At 57.8% G+C, this 26,082-nt stretch overlaps 1 protein-coding gene and 1 long non-coding RNA gene across 5 annotated transcripts in view; both read right to left on the reverse strand.

The window, feature by feature from the left end:
• Positions 1 to 534: 534 nt before the first annotated feature.
• Positions 535 to 13,470, reverse strand: LOC123588313. Its single transcript, XR_006707804.1, has 2 exons — positions 11,436 to 13,470; positions 535 to 1,792 (listed from the first exon to the last, which is right to left on the reverse strand). It is a non-coding gene; the product is annotated as an uncharacterized LOC123588313 (long non-coding RNA).
• A 3,919-nt stretch (positions 13,471 to 17,389) lies between these two features.
• The window catches only part of AACS (acetoacetyl-CoA synthetase), a 55,856-nt gene continuing 47,163 nt past the window's right edge, over positions 17,390 to 26,082 (reverse strand). Inside the window, exons 15-18 of one of the 4 annotated variants that reach the window (XM_045459108.1) lie at positions 22,387 to 22,456; positions 21,867 to 21,925; positions 20,913 to 21,115; positions 17,390 to 18,578 (exon numbers count right to left, since the gene is read on the reverse strand). In XM_045459108.1, coding sequence (XP_045315064.1) covers positions 18,441 to 18,578; positions 20,913 to 21,115; positions 21,867 to 21,925; positions 22,387 to 22,456 — 470 coding nt within the window. In that variant the 3' untranslated portion in view covers positions 17,390 to 18,440. Of the gene's footprint in view, positions 18,579 to 18,616; positions 19,483 to 20,912; positions 21,116 to 21,866; positions 21,926 to 22,386; positions 22,457 to 26,082 lie in introns of those variants that run through there. The other 3 variants (XM_045459107.1, XM_045459109.1, XM_045459110.1) reach the window with 3 other exon arrangements.

Raw genomic sequence — 26,082 nt, forward strand, 5'->3', positions numbered from 1 at the left:
TGAATATTTTAGTTAATGGAATCCTGTGGAAACTTTCACACATCAAAGTGAGCAGGGGACAGAGCCTGCAGACACAGCCCGGTCCATCCCCTCAGCCACAGCCGCTGGGTCGAGGGCAGCTACGGGAGACAGCGTGCGACTCGTTCTAGGACACACGGTAGAAGGCTGCATTCATATTCCTACCTCTAAAATACATTCAGACATTAACAATTACGCGGCTAAAATTCAGTGTCGCTTTTTTTCTCGCTGATGGTCTCCTATCGGAGAAAGTGGGTGATCAACATTTTTCCAAGTATACGATTTTTTCTGAGACTCAATTACCAATAGAAAGTCGTAGTCAAGACTACAGACCCTGGAGCTGGAGGCACTTCCCGGCTGTGTGACCTCGGGCAAGTGGCCCAGACCCTGTGCCTCGATTTCACCATCTGTGTAATGGGGAAATGACAGCACTCACCCTCAGGCACCTGACAGGAAGATTCAACGAATTCTTGAATATAGACGTGCCTAAAACAGTGACTGCCACGTAATGTCATATAAAGCTCGTCATCGATGATATAATCATCATCGATAACATAATATGATAGAACGTTCTCTGGAACATTTTGAGCACCGTCCCTATACGTAGCCGTTTTTCCAAACTTGACCTTTGTACAAAAGAAAAGGCTGCTCCCACCCCTGACAGCTTGGACGAAGTTGATGAGCAGACAGACGGCCAGCCATCACCTTCCGTCAGTCTGTCTTCCCCTGGGGAGAAAACACACAGGCAAAAACAACGCTCTATAACCCAATTTGAGTGCCTCGTTACAATTATATAATGCTAATTGCTGGCTTTGTGTTCCATTTGGCATCTTGTTAAAGTAATTGAACAAAATATAACTAATGAACAATTATAATGAAGTTCATAATTAGGTCCTTGAAGCACTTGATATGGAAAATAGTTCAGATGTTTTTAAAAAAAAAAACCATACTCAAGTGAGGTGAGGCAGATTGAGAAATCGGGGAAGCTGTGAATGGTTTCTCTGGTTCTCGAAATGAATCAAGTCCCCGCCCCCCCCCCCCATCACTACTCAGTACCAGCCCTTAGAGCTGAGATGCTAATTTCAACGAGAGTGGATGTGAGCGCCTCACCCAAAGTGTGGCCCACAGTAGGTGTGCAAGAAATATTAGCTCCCTCCCTCCCATGGGGTCTTGCCCAGGAGACTGCCACACAGTAGGTCCTTAGAAGTGTAGCTAAGAGGAGAGAACGCAACTCTGCGTCTCCTGAGGACCTCCTTCCTCCCCGTCAACTCAAGATGCGCAATGACTGCGGGGGGGGGGGGGGGGGAGCAGTTCACAAAGTCAGACGTGCAAGACCGTGGTCATCTCATGCGCTGGCCACCCCCACACCCATTCCCACTCTCGAGGTGGAAAGCCTACGGCTACAAGAGCAAGTTCATAGCGGGGCCCCCTGGCAGACCCGGCCTCACACTGGGCCAAAGCTAACGCTGCCAGAAATGGGACCAGTCCACAGCACGCGGCCCCAGATACGACGCGGCAAGAAGCGTCCAGCATCACCTCCATGTGGTCCTGCTGCAAGCTCCCGACCGAATCACGCCAGGCAGCTCCATCCAAGGGGCCCCGCTGCAAAGCGGCTGGCCTGGCCTCTTCAAAAGACGAGCGTCACAGAAGGCAAAGGAAGTTTCGGGCAGTGCGTGCGATTAACAGAGGCTCCGGAGGCATGACAACTGCGTGTAAGGTGTGATACGGGGTTTTGTTCTGCCGTGAAGGACATTACGGGGACAACGGGTGAAATCTGCAAAAAGGTCGACAGATTGGATCGTAGCATTGTTTCTATGTTAATTCCCCGATGTTGATCATTGCGCCGTGGTTACGTAAGAGAATGCCTTTGTTTTTCAGAAACACACAATGGAGTATTTAGGGATAAAGGGACATTATGTCTGCAACTGACTCACGCAATTCAGAAGAAATACACGTGTGTGTGTGTGTGTGTGTGCGTGCGTGCGTGCCCATGTGAGGGGAGAGAAAAAAGAGAATAAAGCAAATGTTAACATTTGGAGAATGTGAGTCAAAGATATGGGTATTTTTTTGTGTGCAATGCTCGCGACTTTTCTTCTAGTGAAATTATGTCAAAGCAAAAACGAGGGGAGAAAAGAAGGACTGCAGCACCTGCTTCCCAGCCTCCTTCGTAGCTAGGGGTGGCCCTGAGAAACGGCCCTGGCCGATGAATTAGAGGGGAAGACTGCTGGGGAACTTTCTGGGGAAAACATTCCCACAGGGAGGGCCACGAACATTCTTCTTGCTGCACTGGCCACCCCACAGCCCCGCATCCTGCCATTGACACAGATGTGTGAGGACGTGATGCCGATGCCATGGCAGCCACCTTGTGACCGCGAGGAGAAGGCCAAGTAACTCGCAAAGACGGTGCCCAGAGAGCCTCATAGTGATCCCGGCTTAGGAGGTTACAGGAGATCGTTAAATGCCTGTGCTCGTTAAATCCCTACTCTCTGGGCATTCTGTTCCTTGCTGCCGAAGCATCCCAGCTCTCCTACCGCTCGCTACCCACCCAGGCCATCCCTCAGGAAACCAGAGCCCCTCTGCTCTTAGAACCAATAAGGAATCTGGGGACTTTGCTGCCAGAGGAGTCACCCGGGGAGCCAGGCTCCCCTCACCCCATACCCAGCAATGTCTTCTCTCTCGGCTTCTCCTCCAGTCCAGAGAATCTTCTGGTCTGCTGGGGGTGGGGGAGGGAAACCCTGCTCCTCATCATGCTTTTTTTCCCTATTTTTTGTCTGTCTTCCTGTACACCCAGCTCTAGACTTCAAAAAGTAAAAGCTATAGGGGTGCCTGGATGGCTCAGTCGGTTGGGCGTCCGACTGCTCAGGTCATGATCTCGCAGTCCGTGAGTTCGAGCCCCGCGTCGGGCTCTGTGCTGACAGCTCAGAGCCTGGAGCCTGCTTTGGATTCTGTCTCCCTCTCTCTGCCCGTCCCCTGCTCACACTCTGTGTCTGTCTGTCTCTCAAAAATAAAAAAAGATTTGGGGCGTCTGGGTGGCTCAGTCGGTTAAGCGGCCGACTTTGGCTCAGGTCATGATCTCGCGGTCCGTGGGTTCGAGCCCCGCGTCAGGCTCTGTGCTGACAGCTCAGAGCCTGGAGCCTGTTTCAGATTCTGCGTCTCCCTCTCTCTGACCCTTCCCCGTTCATGCTCTGTCTCTCTCTGTCTCAAAAATAAATAAACGTTGGGGCACCTGGGTGGCGCAGTCGGTTAAGCGTCCGACTTCAGCCAGGTCACAATCTCGCGGTCCGTGAGTTCGAACCCCGCGTCAGGCTCTGGGCTGATGGCTCAGAGCCTGGAGCCTGTTTCCGATTCTGTGTCTCCCTCTCTCTCTGCCCCTCGCCCGTTCATGCTCTGTCTCTCTCTGTCCCAAAAATAAATAAACGTTGAAAAAATAAATAAACATTAAAAAAAAATTTTTTTAATAAATAAAAAAAGATTTTAAAAAAACATAAAAAGTAAAAGCTATAAAAATTAAAAAAGTAAAAGCTATAAAAAATTTAAATAATAAAAACATTTTAAGTAAAAGTTATAAAATAACTCTTCTCTCTGCCCCCGCCCCCCAAGCTCCCTTTCCCTTTCTGTCTCTCTCATTCTTCGTTCACCGTTCTGGTTCACACAGACCCCAGCTGCCGGGGGGAGGGGGGGGGGCAGGAAAGGGTCAAGGAAAGAGTGAAATAAATGAAGAAAAAGATCACTTCATCTGGCAAATATTAATCCCTCCACCCAACGACCTTTCACCAAGCACTGAGGTCCTCGCCACTCTGTCCCTCCCCCTCGGAGGCCTCCTCCCCTTCCTCCCCTACTAGGCTCTGCCTGTCCCCATCGTGCGCACACAGTCCCAGGCCCCAGGTTTGTCAGCTTCCGGCCCTCGAAAGGCCTCCCCTCCTCGCCTGTGGGAGGCCCAACCCTCGTTCAAGTTCAAGTCCGACAGGGGGCCCCTCTATCGGCCAGGGCAGACTTTTCGGCTGCGGGAACAGTCAAGCCCACCTGTCGGTGTTTATTTCACTCCGCAGGCCCGCCGCAAGCTGGAGGGCGGAGGCTCTGTCCATCATAACCACCCAGGACCTGCCCCGCTGACTGACGGGACAGCCGCCCGGTGAGAGGGGGCGGGGGGAGGGGGGGGCTGGGGGGGGAGGGGGCAGGGGGCTCGGCGGGGGGGGGGGGCGGGGGCTCGGCGGGGGGGGGGCGGGGGCTCGGGGGGCGGGCCCTACAGCAGTGACCTACTGGCCTTTCCAGACGGCGCAGCCTCAACCTGGATCGCTCCGTCCTTTTTCTTGAGGGCTTTCTACGCCTGGGTTCTGCCCTTTTTCCAGATCCTAATTTTTCAGGCAAGTCTTCCTTAAAACATCAATGCCTGCGGGCGCCTGGGTAGCTCAGTCAGTTGAGTGTCCTGGTTTTGGCTCAGGTCCCAGGGTCATGGGATCGAGCCCCCCATCGGGGTCCACGCTCGGCCTCGAGCCTGCTTGGGATTCTCTCTCTCTCTCCCTCGGCCCCTCTCCCCTGCTCGTGCTCTCTACAAAAATAAAAACATCAATGCGTTTTCTGCAGACCATGAAAAGCAGAATCTCTAGGAGTAGGACCTGGGAACCAGTATTTTTTTTTAAGTTTTATTTATGTATTTATTTTGAGAGAGACAGGGGGGCAGAGGATCCAAAGCGGGCTCTGTGCTGAGAGAGCAGGGAGCCCAACGTGAGACTCAAACTCACTAACAGCGAGACGGTGACCTGAGCCGAAGCCAGATGCTTAACTGACTGAGCCCCCCAGACGCCCCTCCAGCATCCAGATCTTCTCAGTTATATCTTGCTGTGGGAAAACACACGTAACGCAGAGTTTTCCACCTTAACCCCGTACGCGGCCATCGCCACCATCCGCCTGCAGAACTTCTCGTCCTCCCCAACAGAATCTCATGTTAACACTCACTCCCCCTGCCCTCTCCTCCAGCCCCCAGTGAGCTCTGTTCTACTTTGTCCCTCTGAATTTGCGTCTCATGCGAGTGGCATCCTACGACGTCTGGCCTCTCTCACTTAGCGTGTTTTCAACGTGTGTCCACGCTGTAGTGTGGGTCAGTTTCACTTCCTCTTATGGCTGAATCGGACTCCAGTGTGTGGACGGACCACAACCTGTTCTTCCCGGCATCTGCCGATGGCCACGCGGGCTGTTGCCCCCTTGCGGCTGCTCTGAGTGGTGCTACTCTGAACACGTGTGCAAATGGCTGTGTAAGTTCCCGATTTCAAGTCTTTTGGAAAATATAGCTAGGACTGGACTCACCGGGTCACACAGGAGACCTACAGTTACCTTTTTTTTTTTTCTTAATGTTCATTTATTTTTGAGAGACAGAGAGAGACAGAGCATGAGCGGGGAAGGGGCAGAGAGAGAGGGAGACACAGAATCCAAAGCAGGCTCCAGGCTCCAAGCTGTCAGCGCAGAGCCCGACACGGGGCTCGAACTCACGAGCCTTAGGTTCATGGCCTGAGCTGAAGTCAGACGCTCAACTGATGAACCTCCCAGGCGCCCCTGCACTTACCTTTTTGAGGACCTGCCAAACTATTTCGACGGCGGCCACACATGTCATATCTCCACCAGCAACGCAAAAGGCTTGATTTCCCCACATCCTCACCGAAGCTCAACTTTTGGGACACATATATAAGCTCAAGCAACCACCCCATGGATCAAAATATGGAACACTTCTTGCACCCCGAAGGCATCTTTATGGGCATGGGTATTGTGTAAAAGCTCCCCAGCATCCAGGGTCAGGGACTGTGCCCTAAACTTCTTGTGGTTCTCTCTCTGGAAAGGCTGGCTGACTCCCAACTTCAAAATAAACCTCAGGTCTGAAGAGGCAATATTAAAAATGACACTGTCACTTTGACGGAGTGGCTGATGATGCCACGGCAGGCACGAGCCCATCGATCACCGGCTACCGCCTTCTGTTTGGGGAGCAGAGGAAGACCCCAGGACGTGAGGCGGGGGATGTGGGATGGGAAGGGTCAGAGTGGCCGCCTGGCCTTTCCCCAAACTGTGGACATCTCAGCCTGCACCTGCCAGGCCTCTCCCCAAACTGTGGACGTGAAATCTAGCAGCCAGGAGGTAGGGCTGACCTCCCCGAATTCAATTTGCAAGGTCAACCATGCAAGAACCCAGGCCTAATAGAATTGTCACATCTGTGTCTCAGCCATTTACAACGTGCTCTTGCCGGGTCTGAACACGAAAGCAATTATGTGATACACACTTTGGCAAGAACCCTGAGGTTCCCATCGGGGGGAGAGAGACACTGCCGTCTCCAGTTATTTAAAAAAACAAAACCAAAGGGAAAAAAAAAAAAAAGAAAAAGAAAGAAAAGAAGGGAAACCACAAAAACACATTCATTATGAAAATTTGAAAATTTCCACTTCCCTAGAAATCACATACGAAGACCTAGGAATCGAATCCTTTTGAAAGCTCCATTGTCTTAAGAGTATAAATAGCATCGTCTTAAAAACCCACAATTTCAATCAAGCTGGAATAATGGGAAATACCATTCATGGAACACTTTCTTTTAAAATTTCATGACACTTGAATTCATTCCCCTCCAAATCTAATTAGAGGCTCCAACATATGAGAGGGTTTTTGACAGCATCCAAGTGACTTGGAAACCATACACGGCAACTGATCTTTTTCACTGGGGCGTCATTTTTTTTCTTAATCAACCTAGACATTCAAGAACCACCCCAAAACGGGACCACACAATGAGGCTTATCAAAAGGGGGATCGTCTCCGTCCTTCTGGGAGCGACGCCTGACAGGTTCGGCAGGTCAAGGCCGGCATCCGGAACCCACGCATCTGTGCCCCCTCGTGGCCAGTTCCTTGAACCTGGCGCCTCAGTCTCCATCTGCGAAATGGGGATAACGATGGTGTGTCTGTCCTAGGCTTGTCGTCAGGACGAGCCTCAGCACGATGTCCGGCACGCTGCGAGTGCCACGGCCATGTTGGCTGTTATTAGCTCCGGCCAGCCTCGGGCCCGGACGACTGGCGCCAGCCCCTGCGGCCTGTGGTCCTGAGCCTGCCCACGGTAGAAGGACGGTCCGGCAGGCCCCCCAGTGGGAGCCACGAGCCCCAGCTCCCAGGACAGCCCCCGCGGACACAAACGAGCTTGCCGCCTTCAGCAAGTGGCACCTAGCCCAGCAGTCAGTGCCCAGAGGGGACCTGGCAGTCATCACCGAAACCGCGGGGACCGCGGCCAGCCCGAGGCTGTGTGACGCGGATCAGCTCCTGCAGCCCAGGCTGGGTGGGAGAGCACAGCCGTCAGCTCCCTCCCGCAGACGGCTTTTCTGTCTCTGGTCCCCACCGGCGGCGCTTAAGCACGGACTGCAGGCAGAGAGCCACGCGCCGGGCCGCCCCGGGCTTCCTTTCTGCACGGGGCCCCGCCGTCTGGGCCACAGAGGACACCGGTCCGGCTCTCCCGGGAAGGGGGCCATGGCGGGGGGGACACAGAGGCAGCACGGCAGCCAGACTGCCTGGGGCCTAATGCCACGTGCGTCCCGCATGCTAACGCGTGGCCCCAGGCAAGTCTACACCTCGGTCTCCCTTCTGTGAAAACAGGGACCGTTTCGGCATCTTCTCCGGCATCTTCTCCGTGCGGACCTGGGAGGATCCAACGAGTTGCTCGCTCAGGCGTCGCCACCGGCCTGGGCGCTCCGGGAGGGCTCGCTCAACCGGCAGCTTCTGTTCAGGCTCAGCCCACACACGCTCGGCTTGGCAGAAACCGACTTCATTCTTCCGTGACCCAGAGGAAGGTCTCCCGCGAACCCCCCTCTCCTGGGGACACGACATCGACGTCAGTCACGTGTGGGGTCCCCCCCCTCCCCCCAGGGCTGTGCCTAAATCCGGGCAGGGGCCGGAGGGAACGTCTTCTCATGGTCCTCTCTCCCGCCGTGGCTCCCGCTTGGGCGGCCCCCCCCTTGCTCGCTGGATCACTTCTGGCAGAGCCCCGGGGAGGATGACGATGAGACAGAGGTCAGAGGAATCGCACGTGCAAAGCCGCGGAATGGTGTCCAGCCTGTGCCAGGCGGTCACACTATGCCAGCTGTTATGACCACGTGATTGCAAGAAAAGCTTGTGAAATCTCCCAGTGTCTATACTGGATCCAAATAATAAGCAAGTAGAGTCTAGACAGACACGCTCGCAGGCTAGAGTCGAACCCCTGGCCATTGGCTGGAGACAGCTCTTCCTTATTGTCAAATTTGCAGTTCGCAGAAACCCCATTTTACAGACGGGAGAGCTGAGGCCGCGTGGTTGAGAAACCCACACCCATTGTGACCCAGCTGGCCGAGGCCGGACTTGAACCTGGAGCGTCTGCTTCAGATTCACAGCCTCTTATGCCTGTGCATCCCAATAATGGCTGTCGCCTGGACACAGAGCAGGCTCCTGCTGTCCCCACGTTTCCCCAGGCTGCACCCGACCTTCTTCTAGTATTATGCCACCAGCTCGGCCCTACTTTAAAGGAGCCGCGTTCTGAAGACTATTGCTACATAACTAACCCAAACTTAGCAGCACAGACGAAAATAATTTTATTATATTTCATGGATTCCACAGTTAGAAATTCAGGCAGAGCCCAACTGGGTAATTCTTCTGTTCCACGTAGCGTCAGCTGAGGTCGCTCAATGATATTCAGCTGGCAGACGGCTGGTCTGGAGGGTCAGAGATGGCCCCACTCATGTGCCGGGGACCTCGGCAGGGATGGCTGGAAGGCTGGGCTCCACGGGAACTTTGGACCAGAGCGCCCCCATGTGGCTGCTCCAGCCTGGTGACCTCGAAGGAAGCCAGGCTTTTTTTTTTTTTGTTTCTGGCACAATTCACACGTAACAGTGGGTACATTTCAGAGGTACAACGATAGGGGTACGGACGTAGGCAGAAACACAGACACAGATATAAAACACCTTCATCCACGCACGTACTGATGGGCACGGAGGTGCCTTCCGTACCTCGGTAGTTGTGAATAACGCTGCGCTGAACACAGGAATGCAAGCATCTCTTTGACATCCTGCTTTCATCTTCTTTGCCTACATGCCCAGACTTCTCACGTGGTCAGGGGCTCCCCCCGAGCGGGCAACCCCAAAGGGACAAGGCCGAGCTCCAGAGCTTTCCCGGCCAAGCCTATGAAGCCACGGGCACCACCTGTCCTACTCTGTAGACCGAACCAGTCACCGGCCCCCCCAGGTTCAAGGAGAGGGGACACAGACACACCCCTCCCCACCAGAACGCCTGTCAAAAACTGTCCTGCTGGTTTCCTTCAGCCGCCACCACCGCGAGGCACTGCTCCTCCCAGAGGAAATGCTAGCTGCCACAAGCCCACAATTTTGAGAGAGGGTTACCCCAGATGGAGCTGCTGCCCCTCAAAAGGTGAGCCCGTCTCGGGTTAAATGTGGCTGATCCTCAAAACCCAAGTCTGCATTTGCGGTCTGCAGGTGCGAGGCTCACTTGCGTTCGTTACACATGAACGTCCAGAACCAGAAAAACCAATTTTCTTCAGGAATTCTGTTGGGGAACTCTTGTGGGCAAGATCCAGGCCATGCTCCCTCCCCGCTCCCTCCAGGGGCCTTCACGGGCACCATCGCCCAAGGTGGAGCCCAAGGTGGAGCCGGTGAGGTGGGGAGAAGGCGGTACCCTAGGCTCCAAGTTCAACAGCACTTCCCCTCCATCCGGCCATTTCACGGATGCCCCCAAAGGGTGCCGAGGAGCCCGCGGCCTTGGGAACCAGTCCTTGCAGACCCCCTCTGCCGTCAGCAGGCTCCCTGAATCACCTGGAAGGGACCTCCCCCTCCCCCACTCTCACTGCAGGGGCTGGCAGGGGGGTGGACCCACAGGCCACCTGCAGGGGCGGTCACATGACCTGGCTGTGGCCAGTCATAACTTCCCGTTCCCCTGGTCAAACAAAGTGATTGGGTCTGAGATGGGTACATGACCTTTGCCAGGTCAATGGGATTCCTCCCCAGGCCTTAGGGGAAGGAAAAACAAAAAAAAACCTGAGACTGAAGCTTACACAGAAGGAAGGACTAGGGACTGTAAGGTAACTAGCTAATGTTTATTCAGCATCTACCAAATGCCCGGCTCTATTCCTAGGCCATGGGATTACTTCACCCTCATCACAACCCTTTAAGATGCAGTCTTTTAACCGCCACTTTTACAGTGAGGAAAATGAGGCTCAGAGAGGTTAAGGAACTTCTCTATGGTCACACAGACAACCATACTCCAGATCCAAGTACTTGGGTTCAGAACAGGGTTGCCGGGTTTAGCAAAACTACAGGACAGCTAAGTTTGAATTTCAGATAAACAGGGAACGCTTTTTTTTTTTTTTTGGTGTAATTATGTCCCAGGTAGTATTTGGGATCTATTACACTAAAAAGCTATTCACGGCCTGAAAAAATTCAAATTTAACTGAACATCCTATATTTTTTTACATATTTTATTTTTACGTATTTATTTTTTGAAGTAACCTTCATGCCCGGCACGGAGCCCAATGCAGGCACTTGAACTCACGACCCTAAGATCAAGACCTGAGTTGAGAGCCAGAGTCAGACGCTCAACCGACTGAGCCACCCAGGCGCCCCTTTGTTTTACTTTTTTTTTTTTTTTTTTTTTTTTAATTTTTTTTTCAACATTTATTTATTTTTGGGACAGAGAGAGACAGAGCATGAACGGGGGAGGGGCAGAGAGAGAGGGAGACCCAGAATCGGAAACAGGCTCCAGGCTCTGAGCCATCAGCCCAGAGCCCGACGCGGGGCTCGAACTCACGGACCGCGAGATCGTGCCCTGGCTGAAGTCGGACGCTTAACCGACTGCGCCACCCAGGCGCCCCATGTTTTACTTTTTTAAGTAGGCTCCACACCCAACGTGTGGCTCAGACTCTCGACCACAAGATCAAGAGTCGCTCACTCCACTGACTGAGCCAGCCAGGCGTCCCCTGAACATCCTTCATTTCACCTGGCAACCCAATTCCAGGGTCCACACTCCTAACCACCACACTCCACTGCCCTTAGAGATTCCAGGAGAGATACTGAATCGTGAGGATATGGTCTCAGCCCCTGGGTCCCGCTAAGCCTGAAGCCACCGTTAAGAGATGGCTTCCTGTCACAGTGTCAGCTCCAACCGAAATGAAGCCTTGACCACAGTGGGGACCAAGGGGTAGAGAGACAGGAAAGAGGTGAAGGAGGAAGAGTCCAATCCTCAAGGACCTGGGCAGGACAAAGCAGGCAGGACTCAAACACAGAAAGGGGCTAAGTGGAGCGTGATCCTACTTGCTGAGGCCCGGACGACTGTGACTGTCCATGCACTTTCCACTGCTGCATAATAAGCTATGATAAATTATCACAAACACAGTAGCTCCAACAACACTTGTGTATTACCTCTGTGGGCCAGGAGGCTACGCATGGCCTAGCTCGTGCCCAGCTCAGGATCTCGCAGGCTCAATCAAGGTGAAGGTCAGGCTGTGTTCTCATCTGGAGGCCCGACTCGGGAAGGATCCCCTGCCAAACTTCTTCAGGTTTATGGCAGAACTCATTTCTTCGAGGCTCTAGAAGTCACGGTAGCTTGCTTCTCCAAAGCCGTGAGTCTCTGCTGCTTGATTTCAGGGAAGGACTCGCCTGATTAGGTCAGGCCCACCAGCATAGTCTTCCTTTTGATCGATGCAAAGTCAACTGATTAGGGACCTTAACTGCATCTGCAAAATCTCTTCACCTTTGCCATCTTCCGTTGGTCAGAAGCAGGCCACAGGTCCCACCCCCATCCAAAGCAGGGGGTAATGCAAAACTATGGGTGCTAAGAGCAGGAATTATGGGGGCCACTGTAGGATGTATCCACCACAGATGGGAACAAGTCAGTCCAGATTGGCACAACAGGTGTCCCAGGGAGAAAGGATGTGAGCCCAGCTCTGACGGACTGGCGGTGAGCAGTGGGTGAGGCGTGAAGGGGGAAGGAGAGGGGAAGGAGGAGAGAGGTGATGGGGGGGGGAGGAGCAAGCCCCCCCCCCCCCCACAGGAGCCCTTCTGTCCAGCCAGTCCTGGCCCAGCACGGGGGGCTGCAGCTGTGGAGGGCGGGGGCAGCTAAACGTTCATCCGGAGTCTCGCAGACTTTTGAAAGCCAAGTGGGACTTCAAGGCTTTGCTTTCCAGAGTTTGTGTCACGGAAAAACAGAGCGCTTCCCTCCCGCCCCGATTTTCTCAATCTGGAAATCCACCCTAATAGTCACCAGGCCACGGCTTGTAGCTGGGCTGGGGCTGGGGAGCAGAGAGACAGAGGGTGTTAGAGAGGAGCAAGGGAGGGAGGAGGACGGGCCAGCACCTGTGAACAGATGAGAAGAAAGAGAGGGGCTGGTCGCTGCCCCCCACTCCCGAAAAGAAACCCACGCGCTCCTCCCGGACCCCCCACCCAACCCGCCCCAGCAACCAAGGAGAGCTGCTTCCACACCTGGGAGGGATCACGTGACCCAGGCCTGGCCAATCAGCACATGCTCTCCTCCTGATCTAAATGGTCCAATGACCTTCAACATGGGAACTCAGGTTGGAAGCACCAGGGAGCAGATCTCTCTCCCCTCCCAGCGCTGAGACGACACCATCCTGGAGCCGTAAGTATCCAGGCTGCCACTGTGAGGGGAGAAGCCATCCGAGAATGCAGTCAACACAGGGGAAGGCGAAGCTGACGCATGGAGACAGGGAACGCTGACCACGCCAGAGCCCCTGGATCCAGCCACACCTGAAGCTACTCCTAGCACTGCAATTTTCAAACTCGTGCTTTTTGTCTGCTGGAGCCAGTCTGGGGTGGGGTTTCTGTTACTTGTAGCCAACAAAATCCCGAGTCACAGTTCGAGAAAGGAAGCGGAGACCACAAAGAAGGGGACCGCGCCAAGCAGGTAAATGGTCAGCAGCAATGCGAGAATGATAAAGTCAGAGCCCGGAAAACGGAACCCAGGTCCAGGCCGTGTGGTGCCGCTGGACCACCACCCCTGTTCACTCTCCTCAAACCCACCCTGACTTGTGATTTAGCCGTTGGGGTCAAGGAAAGAAGGAAGTCGCAGGAAGAACAGGAAGGCATCCCAACGTACAGAAGTTTGGAAACCTCTCCAGCACGTGAGTCCACTAACAACTGTTTCTCCCCTGGAAGTCGTCTAATGAAATCATGAGGCCATCCGCTCACCGCTGTGACGGTCAAGGGTGCGCTCCAACACGACCACCCGTGCCAGTGGAGTCGGTGCTCAGCTCGTGATGTATTTTCAGCATCATCTTAACAGGCCTTTACTTACTTGCTTACGGCCGTCTCGAAGACTTGGGGGCACGACGGCAGGCTTCTAGAACGGACGTAAAAGGCAGCCGTGGCTCGGACAGCAAGAACAACAGCTCATCAAAGCCGGAGCCAACACGAATCCTGCCTGTCCCAGCTGTGTGTTCCGGAAGGTTCTCGTGTCTTGCACACAAGCGGTGCCGGGGCCGTAGCGAGAGGAGAGCGGAGGCGAGAGGAAGCTGGGAAGAAGTCTCGCCACCGGGCGCCCTTCCCGCTGCCCGCCCCCCCCCCCGCCCCGCCACCCTCTGAATGCACGTCCACCGGCATCACTGCTGGGCTCAACACTGTCACGGCTTCCTCGTGGCTCTCGGGACCCAACCCGCGCCCCACATTCTGCACCGCGGCCCCTCCCCTGCTTGGCTCGGTACCCTACCTTCTCCAAACCACCTCCCCCTGTTGCCCCGGGTCCGTCCGTTCCCTTCTCGGGACCCGGACGCAGCCTTGCTCTCCTCCGCCCACGGGCCGCCCCCCCCCCCCCGTCTCCTCGTGGTGGCATCTTCCCTCCGAGGCCACGCTCGGCGCCGTGTGCCGGGAGAGGCCTCGACCGTGGTGTCCGGTCAGACCACCTCTCCCTTCCTTGCTGACCACGGGCCCTGCCGGACACGCTCACTCCATGACGCCAGAGGCTCACCACCCTTGGTGACCACCGGCCCCGGGGACAAACACAGGGGCACCGGTTGAGAGAAGCTCAGTGCCTGGTACCCGGCTCTGTGGAATACCCAGGGAAAGCCGCTTGGCCTGCACACAGAGAAAACTGTCCCCTAACTGGAATCTGTTCAGGGCCCAGGCTGAGGCGGTGGGGCCGTGAGCAGCCACAGTCGGACGAGGCAGGTGCGACGGGGGAAGATTCCCGCTGGCCCGCCCACGAGCGGGCGCTAGGCTTGCGTCCCTCACCCTGGATTAGAACAGAAATACCCGGGGCGCCCGGGGGGCTCGGTCGGTTAAGCATCTGACTTGGGCTCAGGTCATGACCTCAAGTTCGTGAGTTCAAGCCCCGCATCCCGGCTCTGTGCTGACAGCTCGGAGCCTGGAGCCTGATTTGGATTCTGCGTCTCCCTCTCTCTCTGCCCCGCCTGTGCTCGTGCTCTGTCTCAAAGATAAATAAACATTTTTAAAAAACTGTTAAGCAGAAATACCTGACGTGTTGCCTGCCCTGCTCTTCTGGGTTTTGACAAGGGTGTGAGGTCAGCACACGCACACCTGCACGTTCACCACATACACGTGTTCACACGTAAATACCCGCCTTCCCGCACACGCGGACGTTTGCATACCCACAAACGTGCACACACACGGCCAAAATGTTGATAAAAGCCAAGTCTGTCTCATGAACCTCACGGTCTAGCTTCGAGACGCAGAGACAGAAACACAAGCACGCACACACGCGCTCTGCCCCAGGCTGACCCTCCAGCTGCAGGCCAGGTGTGACCCAGCTGAAGCGCACCTGCCCAGCCCCGCTGCGTGCACCTGCGGGCTGAAGGGGCCGCTGGGCCGGAAGCAGAGCGGGTGGGGCTGCGGTGTGAGTGGAGCGAGCCAGTGCCCGTCACGTGCACGGGACTGCTGTGCGGGGGAGGGCCCAGCAACCAGGCGGAAGAAACTCGGGTCACTTGGGTGACCCTGCAGAGCAAAGCCACCTACCCAGCCCCCCACCCCCACCCCCACCCCACCCAGTCCACCCATTTACTTCAAAGCTGTTGTAGGGGAAAAACTCTTTCCGACCGAGCCAGATTTGGGGGCGCTCATCAGAGCAGATGAGCCTGTACCCCAACGACACGACTTATCCCCGGTACACGTGTGCGCGACTGTCCCTGTGAAGGCGGAGCCCGGGGCTAGGGGACACGGCTGGGCCCTGAAAGGGAGTTTATTCCCCATGAGACGTTGCCCTGGGACCTCGAAGCCCGAGGGGAGCGGAGGGTCTCTCCTGGTCACACACGCCCACCGTGATGGCGGGTGAGAAGGCCAGGGAGACACCTTTCCGGAGCCTTGGTGGGTTCAGCCATTTGCTAGGGGGCTCGCCAGGGGCCGGGGATCCAGATGAGGCAGCAAATCTGGGGTCCCCCAGGGCTCATACGCAGGGAGGTGGGCCAGCAGGCAGGTACCCGCAGCAAGAGGGGTCATTTTGGGGCCAGTGCAGAGGAAGCAAGGCACAAAAGGGGGACGGGTCAGGGATCAAGTGACCCCGACACGGTGTTCCAACATCTCTAGGATCGTCTGCACAGGCCAGGAGGCGGGGGTGGGCACGGTGTGAGTGGGAAGTGGCCGTCCCCCTACAGAAGGTTCCCGGAGGTGGGAAGACAGACCCAGAGAAGGGACAGCTGCCCGGGGGCCTGCAGGCCTTGGGAACCCCCCACCCCCACCCCAGCCAGGCCACGCTGCAGGCCCCGTGCTTCTGGAGGGGTGGGGGCGAGCACGGTGGGGATCAAGGAGGAGGAGGAGGGAGGGGCCGCTGGCCGGCAGGTGCTGGCAGGGCGACGCCCAGGCCAAGGCACCTGAGGGGAGGGTTGGGCCCCACGGGCGCTCGATGGCTGTCGTTCAGACCATCTGTCTCTCATTAATGAAGTTGTCCAGCGTGGCTTGTTAATGAGGACGCGTGGGCTCAGCCAGCCTGGGGGGTCGTGCTGGAACTCAAAGGGCACAGCAGGCAAGCTCTCACCACTCCTCAGGCACAGTCGGTCTGAAGGGTCGGGCCGAGTCCTGGGAGGGAGGGGGCCGGCAGGCCGGTCCCACAGGGAGGATGCGCCCAGCCTGGGGTCAGTCAACCGCCAGGGCTCCCGACGGCCCACACCGCCCGGGGACCGCTCGCCGTCTTCCTCAGCGGCGGGACCCGGCCAGGCGGGCAAAGAGAGGCAGGCAGGACAAGGCCCCAGACGTGCCGGGTGGAAATGTGAGGTTCCGTGGTCAGGGGCGTTAAGGCTGCACGTGGAATTAGGCTTTGCTCATCAGTAGATGTCACAATAGGGGGATTATCCTGGATTACTCATTACTCGAGTGGAGGCACCGTACCTCAGAGGTCTCCTGTGTGGCAGAGGGAGGCAGCAGCCGCCACAGGCTCTGGGGACGGAGGGATGAGCCACCGGCCAAGGACGAGGGCGCCTCTGGCGGTTGGAAAAGGCAAGGAAGGGAGTCTCTCCTGGAGCCTCCAGAAGGAACGCAGCCTGCCTGCACCTTGACTTTCCCTCAGTGACACCTGCGTCGGGCTTCTGACCTCCAGAACTGTAATACATTTGTGTTTTAAGCCACTGGCTTTGTGGTAATTTGTTACAGCAGCAACAGGAAACGAATAGGAAAAAGGTAACAGGTCCTGTTTAAAATGTTCAGACCTCCAGACTCCCCTGCAGCGAGGGGTGGCCGTGTATGGCCCACCTCTGGTCACTCAGGCACAAGCAGATGTGCAAAGGATGGGTTTTCCGGAAAACCCACCGTTTGGCCGATTGAAAGGGGACAGGCTGGGCGGGGGGGGGGGGGGGGGGGGGGGGGGGGTCTGCCCCTCACCCAGCCCTCCCGTCACTTCCTCCTTCCTGCCTGGAACACAATGGGAGCTGGGAGGCAGGCGGAGACGGAGGGCGGGCAGGGCACAGACGCGCGCTGGCCATCCGGCAGCTACCGCACGGCCCCGGGCACACACCTGCCTCCAGCTTCCCAGGACAGGAGAAAAGGAAGCCCCGCTGGGCTGAGCCCAGATTCGGTGACACGCGGCCAGACCCACAGCTCCTGAAATGACAAGGGCTGTTGTCCAGACACCTGGCTTCCTGGAACCGTGGGGGAGTCCAGGGTAAGGACAGTGCCCTCCTCTGGGGTGCCGGCTCCACGCGGAGAAGTCCTCGCTGGCCATCTGGTCGCCCCGGACGGGTGCTAAATACCAGGGGCCCGGGAAGGCTCCAACCGCGTGGCCAAACGTCTCCCCCAAGGCAGGGCTCCCGGCTGGTTCCGCGGCACAGGCAGCATCGGGACCTCGGATCCAGTCACCCCCTCCAGAGAAAACGTACCGGCCCGCCGCACGTGAACAGATGTGTGCACGCACGTGTATATGCGCGTGTGTGCATGTGTTTATTGTATAAATTCTTCATGGCGCTTTTCCCCCGTGTTTCTGTCATCCAGAAGAAAAGGGATCCGAGAAAGGTTTTCGTAGCGCTCAGTTTTCACGAGTACAGAAACAAACATTAGGATTACAGGAATTAACACGCTGAACCCAAAGTGCGTACCAGCCACCCGGCTGCGGCACCCGGGACTCGGTTCACAAGTGCGGGTATCACAGCTGCGACTTGAGGCTCCCAGGGCTCCGGGTGGAGGGCGCGGCGAGGCCGTGTCCCCCGAGGCCAGGCAGCTCCGTCTGGGGAGGACCCCGTGACGGCCGCCCGGGCGGCCCGCCAACTCCCCGAGAGCACTGCCACCCCGCAGGGCACACGGCCAGTTCCGCGAACGCCCCCGCACGGCAGACAACGGACGTTTAAAACGTTCTGAAACCATCCAAAGTCCGCGAGATAAAGGGACCCCGTTAAAGCACAAAACCCCCGTGTCCTCCAGAGGGAGCTTCCACCTGCGGGTCAGAGCACACGGCCCCGCCAGGAGCCGCGGGGACCCGGTGCGTCGCACACAGACACAGACGCGCAGGGGTGGTCGGCCGCGGGGGGCAGTTCACGGGCGACAGCAGACGGACGGGCCCTGAGCCAGGAGAACACACAGCTTCACACGTTAAGAGAGCAAAAGAGAGCAGAAGAGAGCAACAGCCGTCGCCAGAAAGCCAGCCGGTGCCCGGAGCGTGGCCGTGGCCGAGGCCGTCGGCCGTGACCGCCCCCACACGGGCGAGCCCGGCAGCGCATGCCAGGGCACACGTGGGAAGACACACACACACCCTCGAAGCCTTGCCACACGCACGACCAAACGCTCCTCCCTCTCGGCCTCTGGTCCGGGGAGACTCGGGCCCCCACCCGCTGCAGCTGCAGATCAGAGACGAGCTTCCTTCCCCAAGCCCGCAGACGCTCGCCTTCCCAAGGGCTGTACGTGTCGGAGCGCTTTCTGGAAGCCACGGCAGTCACAGCACAGACACGTGTGGCCGAGCGTGGTGCGAGCCGGTCCCACTCAGAAGTCCCGCAGCTCGGGGATGTCCCTGTACAAGTCCAGGGTGTCGGGGTTCGAGAAGGCCCCTCGGTGCTCCACGGCCTTTCCAGCAATGACCTGCTTCACCGCCACCTCCACCTTCTTGCCGTTGAGGGTGTACTGCCAGGGCGGGCAGAGAGAACAGACAGAAAGGGACCTGAGCCCTCAGGGGGAGAGACCCCTCGGGCTCCGACGCCTGCCGTCCCGACCAAGACCGAACGGCCTCCACCTGCAGCCAGACCGAGGGCGACCCGGCAGCCGGGCAGGCGTGCCCAGGAAGGCGGCTTTCCACCACGGCCGCCGTCTGGGGGGCTGAGGGCCGATCCCTCAACCCGGGTCTGTCCCCTCGGGCGTGAAGTCAGGGGTGCCAGCGCCCCTCCCCGCGCTGCGGGTGGGGTTCTCGGCGCTCGCCGCTAGACTATTTCTATTTGGTTACTTTTCCTGACGTCACGACACCTCCCCGTGTCGTCCGACCCAGCCGTCACTTCCGTGCAAGCGGCGGGCGGCTCCCTGCCCCTCGTCACCGATCCCCTCGCCAGGGAGCTCGTCCGGGAGCCTCCCGACACCTCCCCAGACCCCTCCTCAGAACCCTCGTCTGGGCCGGCTGGGGCACTACTTTCCTCGCAGTCAGAAGCCTCCCAAACGTTCAAAGCTCCCTCTCGAATCCACGCCTCGTGGGCCCGGCCCGTGGTCCCAACAGGCTTCTGGTGGCAGTGCGGGCGTCAGGCCAGGAGACGGCAGGACAGAGCCCATGAGTAACACCGCCGGTGCCCTCAACTCTCCTCCACGGGCACCACTTTTTAAAACCTGAGATGTAATTAAAATTCATCCACTTGAAAGACTCAGGCGACGTGTGAACTAATTAAGGATCTAAGCGCTGGCTTCCGGGGGATTGCCTGTCACTTGGGCGTCAGCCCCGCTCGCCCCGAAAAGCAGGAGTCTCACCTGCTTCGTGTGCGTGTAAGCTTTCTACGACAGGTCCAAGAACGACTCGGGGGAGCTAATAATTTATACCCTCCGTCAGCTGACAAAACAAAGAAGGCCAAGTTTCGGAAAAATCCCGCTACTGTGTCCTCTGGCGAGAAGGGTGGCAGGGAGGCAGAAACTGCCCAGCTCCAGCTCGGCCTCCCCGAGAGATAACCGCCATCTGCCTCCCATCGGGACGGGCCAGGCTTCTCCACCGAGAGCGGCCACCTGGCGCCCGCCAGCCTCGCCGTGCCCCCAGGGCCCCGAGTCTCCTTGGCTGGGCCGCCCCCCCCCCAGCTCGGCAACGCACAGGGCCAACCCAGTCCGTCAGGGCAGAGCACGAGGACCGGAAAACACGGGGCCTTGAAAAACCTTGAGGAACCCTTGCAATGACTCCCCAGCCCAACCAGAGGGGACAGCACCTGGGGAGAGCGAGCAGAGACAGAGCTGGGCTGACAGGGACCCAGGCGCCAGGCTGAGGACAAAAGACGGTCACCACGTCCCGTGTCTCCACTGAATCCCCGTGAGCGGACACGGCTGGGGAATAACCCTCCCGGCAGCAAAGGGCACACTTTCCGTCTCAACAAGAGAAAGCCAAGGGGAAGATCAAACTCTAGTCACTCAGAATGTGCCGGAAGCACACAGAACCGGTTCACCGAAGGAAAGCCTTAGGCCCTCATCGGGAGAAGGCAGTTAAGCGTCCCTCCCTCCCTGAGAGAGCCACCGTCTCCGGAGTCATCAGGAGTCACCGACCGGGAGAGACAGACAGACAGACAGAACTCCCAAGCTGTGCCTTAACCAAGATGTGACAACTGCACGGACCGTGCAGCAAGTCCCAGCCCTGCCCGCACCCCACGTATGCATCCCTGCTCAGGGCAACATCAGGGCCCTGCTTCAGCTGCCCCCCACCCCGAGCCCCACCCCCAGCCCCACCCCCTCAGCGAACAGCTACTCCGCAGGCCTCAGAGACAGGCCGGCCCGGTGCGATCGGCGGGCTCCGTGCGCACGCGCGGGCGCACGCACTCGGCAGTTTCTGCCGTGGGCTGACGGACGCGTTCGCCGCGTCGGCGGTCCGAGTGAACGCTGAGATCCCATCTGGGCACGCCTCCTCCCCCACTCAGAGCCTGAGCAAAGTGCAAGGGGGGGACGAGCCTCTAAATAGACTCGGGTCTTCTTTCCACGGGCAGAACTCAAAATGCAAAGGCCAAAATGCAAAGGGGAAGCCAGGTGGATGCGCAGGGCCGGCCCGCCTACCCTCCCAACACAGGCATTTAGCACAAGTTACTCGAAAGGCAAGTGGGGAAGGGTTAAAGAGAGAGAGAGGGACGGTGGCAGAGAAAAGAAAGATGGCGTTGCCAGGCAACGCGGACAAATGACACACGGAGCGTGAGCTCGCTCCTCGGGAGCGGCCGGGCTGCGGGGGGGGGGGGGCGCCCGGGTCGCGGCTGCCGGGGGCGGGGGCAGGGCGGAGCCCGGCGGGGCACCTACCGGGATGCCCTTGGTCTCCAGGATGACGCTGGGCACGTGCCGCGCGGAGAGGCCGCGGCGGATGGCGTTGCGGATGCTCTTCGCCAGGTCGGGCCCGAAGGTGTGGCCGGACGCCATCTTCAGGAACAGAAGCACCCTCTCCTCCCCATCCTTGCTGTACTGGGGGACACAGAGGCTGTCCATCACCTCCTCGAAGGCCTCCACTGCAGAGACGGGGGAAGGGGCCACACGCTCACACCGGCCCCCCTCCCCCCGCCCCGGGGAAGAGCCCCCCAGCGGCACGAGCAGAACACCCATCGCTGCTGAGAGGCACAGCTGCAGCTTGAGCTGAATGGTTCCAAGAAGCCAAACTCAGGCCTGACTTACTTAACCACAAATGAATTTAAAAATAAAAAGGAAGCAAAGGCCCGTGCTGGGGGCTCCACTGGTGGGGGGAACAAAGGCTGGGAGCAGACAGATCAGGACTTCTCCGTCCCGGCTGCGCGAACAACCTTGATGTGACAGCGGCAGGAAGCCACCTCCTCGGAAGGCTGATTTTATGACCTTGGTGGGCATTTTAAAGGCCCGCAGGTGACGGTGCAGCTGTCCTTATTTAGTGTGCTGAATGGTGCTGTGTGACCTCCAGCAATCACACAACCTCTCTGTGCTTCTTTTTCACCCATAAAAAGCAGACACAACTAAGCAACCCAAGGAAGCTCGCTGTGAAAAAAAAAGGTGACGGAGCAGGGATGGGACCCTGTGACCTCCAGAATACCGCTCTGGGATCTTACGGCTATAAGCAACGTGGACCAGGTAAGTTCACATCTGTCCATTCCCACGGCTGAGGCAAACGGGCTAGAGTTATGCCAAAAGGTGGGGTCTTTGTAAAACGGGCTCCGGGGCTCCCCGCTAGGACAGGCTGCCCCCCTCCTGGATGACCTAAGAACGATTTCAGGAGCAAGGGAAAATGCGTACCGATGTTATAGATTTCCGAACTGCCGAATCGCACTCCATTGGGGTTGAGCGTGCCGTCACTGGAAAGAGAGACACGGTCACAAACACAGGAGCTCCTGAGTGAGGCTCGTCGCACGGGGATCGGGGGTGGGGGCCACCACCGCCCTGCCACATGGCAACACCGGGCCCCGTCACGAAGGCTCCCTCCCCTGCTCTTTATCCCCACCAGCCACCTTCTTTCTCTCTCTCTCTCTCTCTGTCAACCAAAAGCCAGACAACAAGGGAGTCCCCTTTGTGTGGACACACCTGTCCCCTCACTGTCCCTTCCCACCTGCACAGGTGTGGCATGTGCCCAATACCCACACATCCCAGGTCTAAAAGGGCGGCTGCTACTGTGGACGGACGCTGGCCGTGCCTTGGCCACAGGCCTCCCACCCCACCCTGGGGCACAGAAATGTGGATCGGGCCCGGCCCTGGCCCTCGGGCAGCAGACGCAGGCTGCTTCCTGTCCCTGCCTCGATGCCTCGGGAAGACCCCTCACCTCCGGCCCAGCATGATGATGCCCCCGGTCTTGGGGTTGATTCTGCAGTAGTCACCGTGCGCCCAGACACCTGCAGGGAGGCAGACGTGCTTAGTCACCCCGAGGAGAAGGGGTCCCGACTGGCTGCCCGGACAGACGTCCACGCGGGTCTGACGGCAACACGATTCGCATGGTTCCGCAACGTTAATGCCCGTCTGCAGACGCGGCTGAGGCTCAGAAACCAGGACGAGGGGCGGCTCTGGGGAGCCGGGGGCAGATGTGACCTAGACAGCGCCCGCCCCAGGAGCACCCCTTCCAGTGGGGGCCCCGTGCACCCGGCTCCGACCTGCACCAGCAGGCAAGAAACACCACCCCTGCAGGGCCCGCCCAACAGGGACCCCAGGAAGTCAGGGGCGCCGACCCCAGCAGTGAGGATGCCGGAGGGGCCGGGGAAGGTCAGTGGGAGCTTCAGGGGAAGGCCCTCTTGACTGAACGGTAGGAAGCACACGCCACGCTTTAGGAGGACGGGGTGGTCTGGGACAGCCGAGAAAGATGGTCCGGAGGGGTCCGGGCCACTCTCCAATGAGAAAAACAGAGGCAGCACGAGCAGTGGCAGAAAACTGCGACAGTCCTAGCAACGGAGGCCTGAGCTAAGGCACGAGCCGTGTGGACAGAGCTGAGTAGCTGGTGAAACCCAGGGGACGTGCAAGGCGGTGGGGGCGGGCAGATCAGAGGTGACCCTGAAACCAGGCAGCTACCTCCCCCTGTGTGGCGGGGTCCCGGGCCGGCCCTCGCCCTGGGGTGCAGCAAAGCTAATATCCCAAGGGATCAAGGCCCCAGCCTCGGCTACGCCCTCCCCCCACGCCGCCGAGGCGATTGCCAAGGGAGCGGCTGAACCAGCCAAAGGCCTCCTCCAGCCACACAAACCAGCCACACAAACGGAGGAGGCCGGACGGGTGTGAATAATCACAAGCACGTGCCGCTCCCTGCAGCCACCAGGGGCAGCCTCGCCTCCCGAAATGAGGGGGCCCCTGCGGCCCAGAAGGGAAAATGCCAACGAAAACCAGCCATGGCATCTTCACCGAGAGCACCCCTCCCTCTCCAATCCTACAGAAGCTTCCGGACCCAAGGGGCTAACCCAATCAGCTCACAACCGTCCAGGAGGCACCACCCCAACAACACGCTCTGCTGCTGCTCGTTCACCGTCATGGCCACACGCTGCCAGGAGCGTGGATTAAGGCCCGTTGAGAGGGAAGTCAGGGCGCCTGTCCGTCCGTCCGTCCGTCCGTCCGTCTGCAGGGAGGGTGGTCCCTGGGAGGCGGTTTGAGACCAAAGGACCCCTGAGCTCACTTATGCTGACGCAGAAGAGGACCGCAGGCCTCAAGGTCCTTCTTCCCTCCTCCCCAAGCTGAAGAACGAACCCCCCCCTCCCTGACCGCACTGGCAAAAGATTCACCCCCACAAACAGGGAAAACTTCCCGGGACTGCAGGTGCTACGTGTGGGGTGTTGGCAGGAACACAGGAGACCAGCTTTGTACGCACCGTCCCGGGAGACAGAAAGCCGCAGACACAGCAGCAGGGCCTGTCCTGCTCATGTGGGGACTCGGGTGCCCGTGCTGGCACACCGTCTGGTTTATGTGGAGCCCGGTGTCCCAGGAGTTTGATAATTAACGCACGGCCCCAGAAATGGAGACAAAACGGAAGACGCAAATGCACCCTGAAGGAGCGGTCATTTGGGACAGCGAAATGGTTCCGCCTCGTACAAAACAAAGTCGGGAGGAGGAATTCACAAGGGGCTGGTGACTCTGGTGCCAGGCTGTCACAGGCTTCCTCGTGGGCTTCCGCAGGCCTGCAGCTCCCACTGTGTCCACGGCAGACTGGCTCTGCTTCTGCGCCCCGCCCCCCCCCCCGTCAGTGATGGTGCCTGGGGACAAGCATGCCAGCGTGAAGGGGGAGACCCGGCCTTCTCCTGCTTTCCCCCCTGGAGATCCAGCGCAGGGAACCTCTTACGGTGAGCACGTACTTTTGTACATTAAAGAACAGTGGCACAGCTTTCCACGTACACAGACGCGCCATCACAGATAAATCGCACAGTCACACACTTCTCTTACTGGACTCGAGACCTCCGTCCACTTTGGACTCTTTTGCTGACGAGGGCTGAGGGACACTGGCCGTCTCCATGTCATCAAGCCCAACATCCTGGCAGCTCGTGGGCAGGCCTAGTGTCCCGTGTCCTCTACACTTCCCTGTGCCCATTTTGTTTCCATTTTTGCCTTGGCTGCCAGGAAACTCAGAGCTGAAGTCATTGCTCTGTAGAATCAGAACGGTCTGAATCTTTCTTCGGTCTGTTTTTAATTTCTCTTTTAAGTTTTTACTAGGCTTTTTATTTATTTATTTATTTTTTATTTTTTGGGGGACAGAGAGAGACAGAGCATGAACGGGGGAGGGGCAGAGAGAGAGGGAGACACAGAATCGGAAACAGGCTCCAGGCTCTGAGCCATCAGCCCAGAGCCCGACGCAGGGCTCGAACTCACGGACAGCGAGATCGTGACCTGGCTGAAGTCGGACGCTTACCCGACTGCACCACCCAGGTGCCCCTTTACTAGGCTTTTAAAAACAGTAAGATGTCATGAAGAAAACCAAAACGGCTCATAATGCCCCCACTCAGACAACCCTTTGTCGTGCATTTATTCACAGACTTACACACATAGACTTCCTTTCCAAACACAAGAGAGATACTACGCCCTCTGTGCTGAACTTCTGCTCTTCGCACACTGATTTCTTGGATATCACTGCCTGCTTACATTCTCGCCCGGCCTAAGGGTGTCTGGGAGTCTCCTTCCTGCTACAGCAAGGACGACCTTGCCTTCCAACTATTTTCTTTAACCATCAATTCCAATACAGGGTAAGAATCTCCCAGTGCTGGGGAGTGGAGAGACGGTCAGGTTCAACCCGTGTTCACCCGGTCCATGACCAACAGCTTCCGAGTCCCACTGTCTTCACTGCCTTCCTCTGTGCATACTGGTTCCTACACTGCACCTACTCGCAGGAAGTACTTGAGGCATCTACTTACAAAACTGACTATATGATGAGATTCTTTAAGGAGAATCAGAAATTCTGTCCTGGGGATAAGCGGAATCCTATGATCAAGCAATGATTTCAAGTCCGATTTTCCTGGCAGCCAAGGCAAAAATGGAAACGCAACAGCGGCTCCCGAGTGGGAGGTGTGGTGCCAGGACAGTGGTCCTACGCAGGCTGTGCAAACACGCAAGGCCAAGCGGGAAATGGGAGAGATCCACGGCAAATTCTGCCACCAACGGTCACCTGCTCTTCTCAGACCGTCCACACGTGGTTAATGCAAAATCGGGTCACTTTTTAGACACCGAAGCAAGTACTTGGACTAAACCGCTCTGGGACAGAGCGCTTGCTGAACTGTGAACGGCGCAGCTGCGGGAGCTCAGCGGTGCTTCTGAGACAAGGTGGGGGGGGGGGGGGGGGCAGGAAGCAGAGCTCTAAGTAAAACACCTCCGGGCTCTGGGACAAGGCGTCGCTCAGAAGACGAACCGAGAGGGCGTCAGGCTGCGCCAGAGTGACCAGCGGGTTGTAAACCACCCACCCCACTATCCAGCCCCTCGGTGAGGACGGGGTGAGGGTGCGTGGGGCAGGAAGGAAGAGTCCCGGGCCAGAATCCGCTTGCACACGCCCTTTCCCCCCCGA

This window comes from Leopardus geoffroyi, chromosome D3 (assembly GCF_018350155.1).
Source record: "Leopardus geoffroyi isolate Oge1 chromosome D3, O.geoffroyi_Oge1_pat1.0, whole genome shotgun sequence".
NCBI classification, from domain to species: Eukaryota; Metazoa; Chordata; class Mammalia; order Carnivora; family Felidae; genus Leopardus; species Leopardus geoffroyi.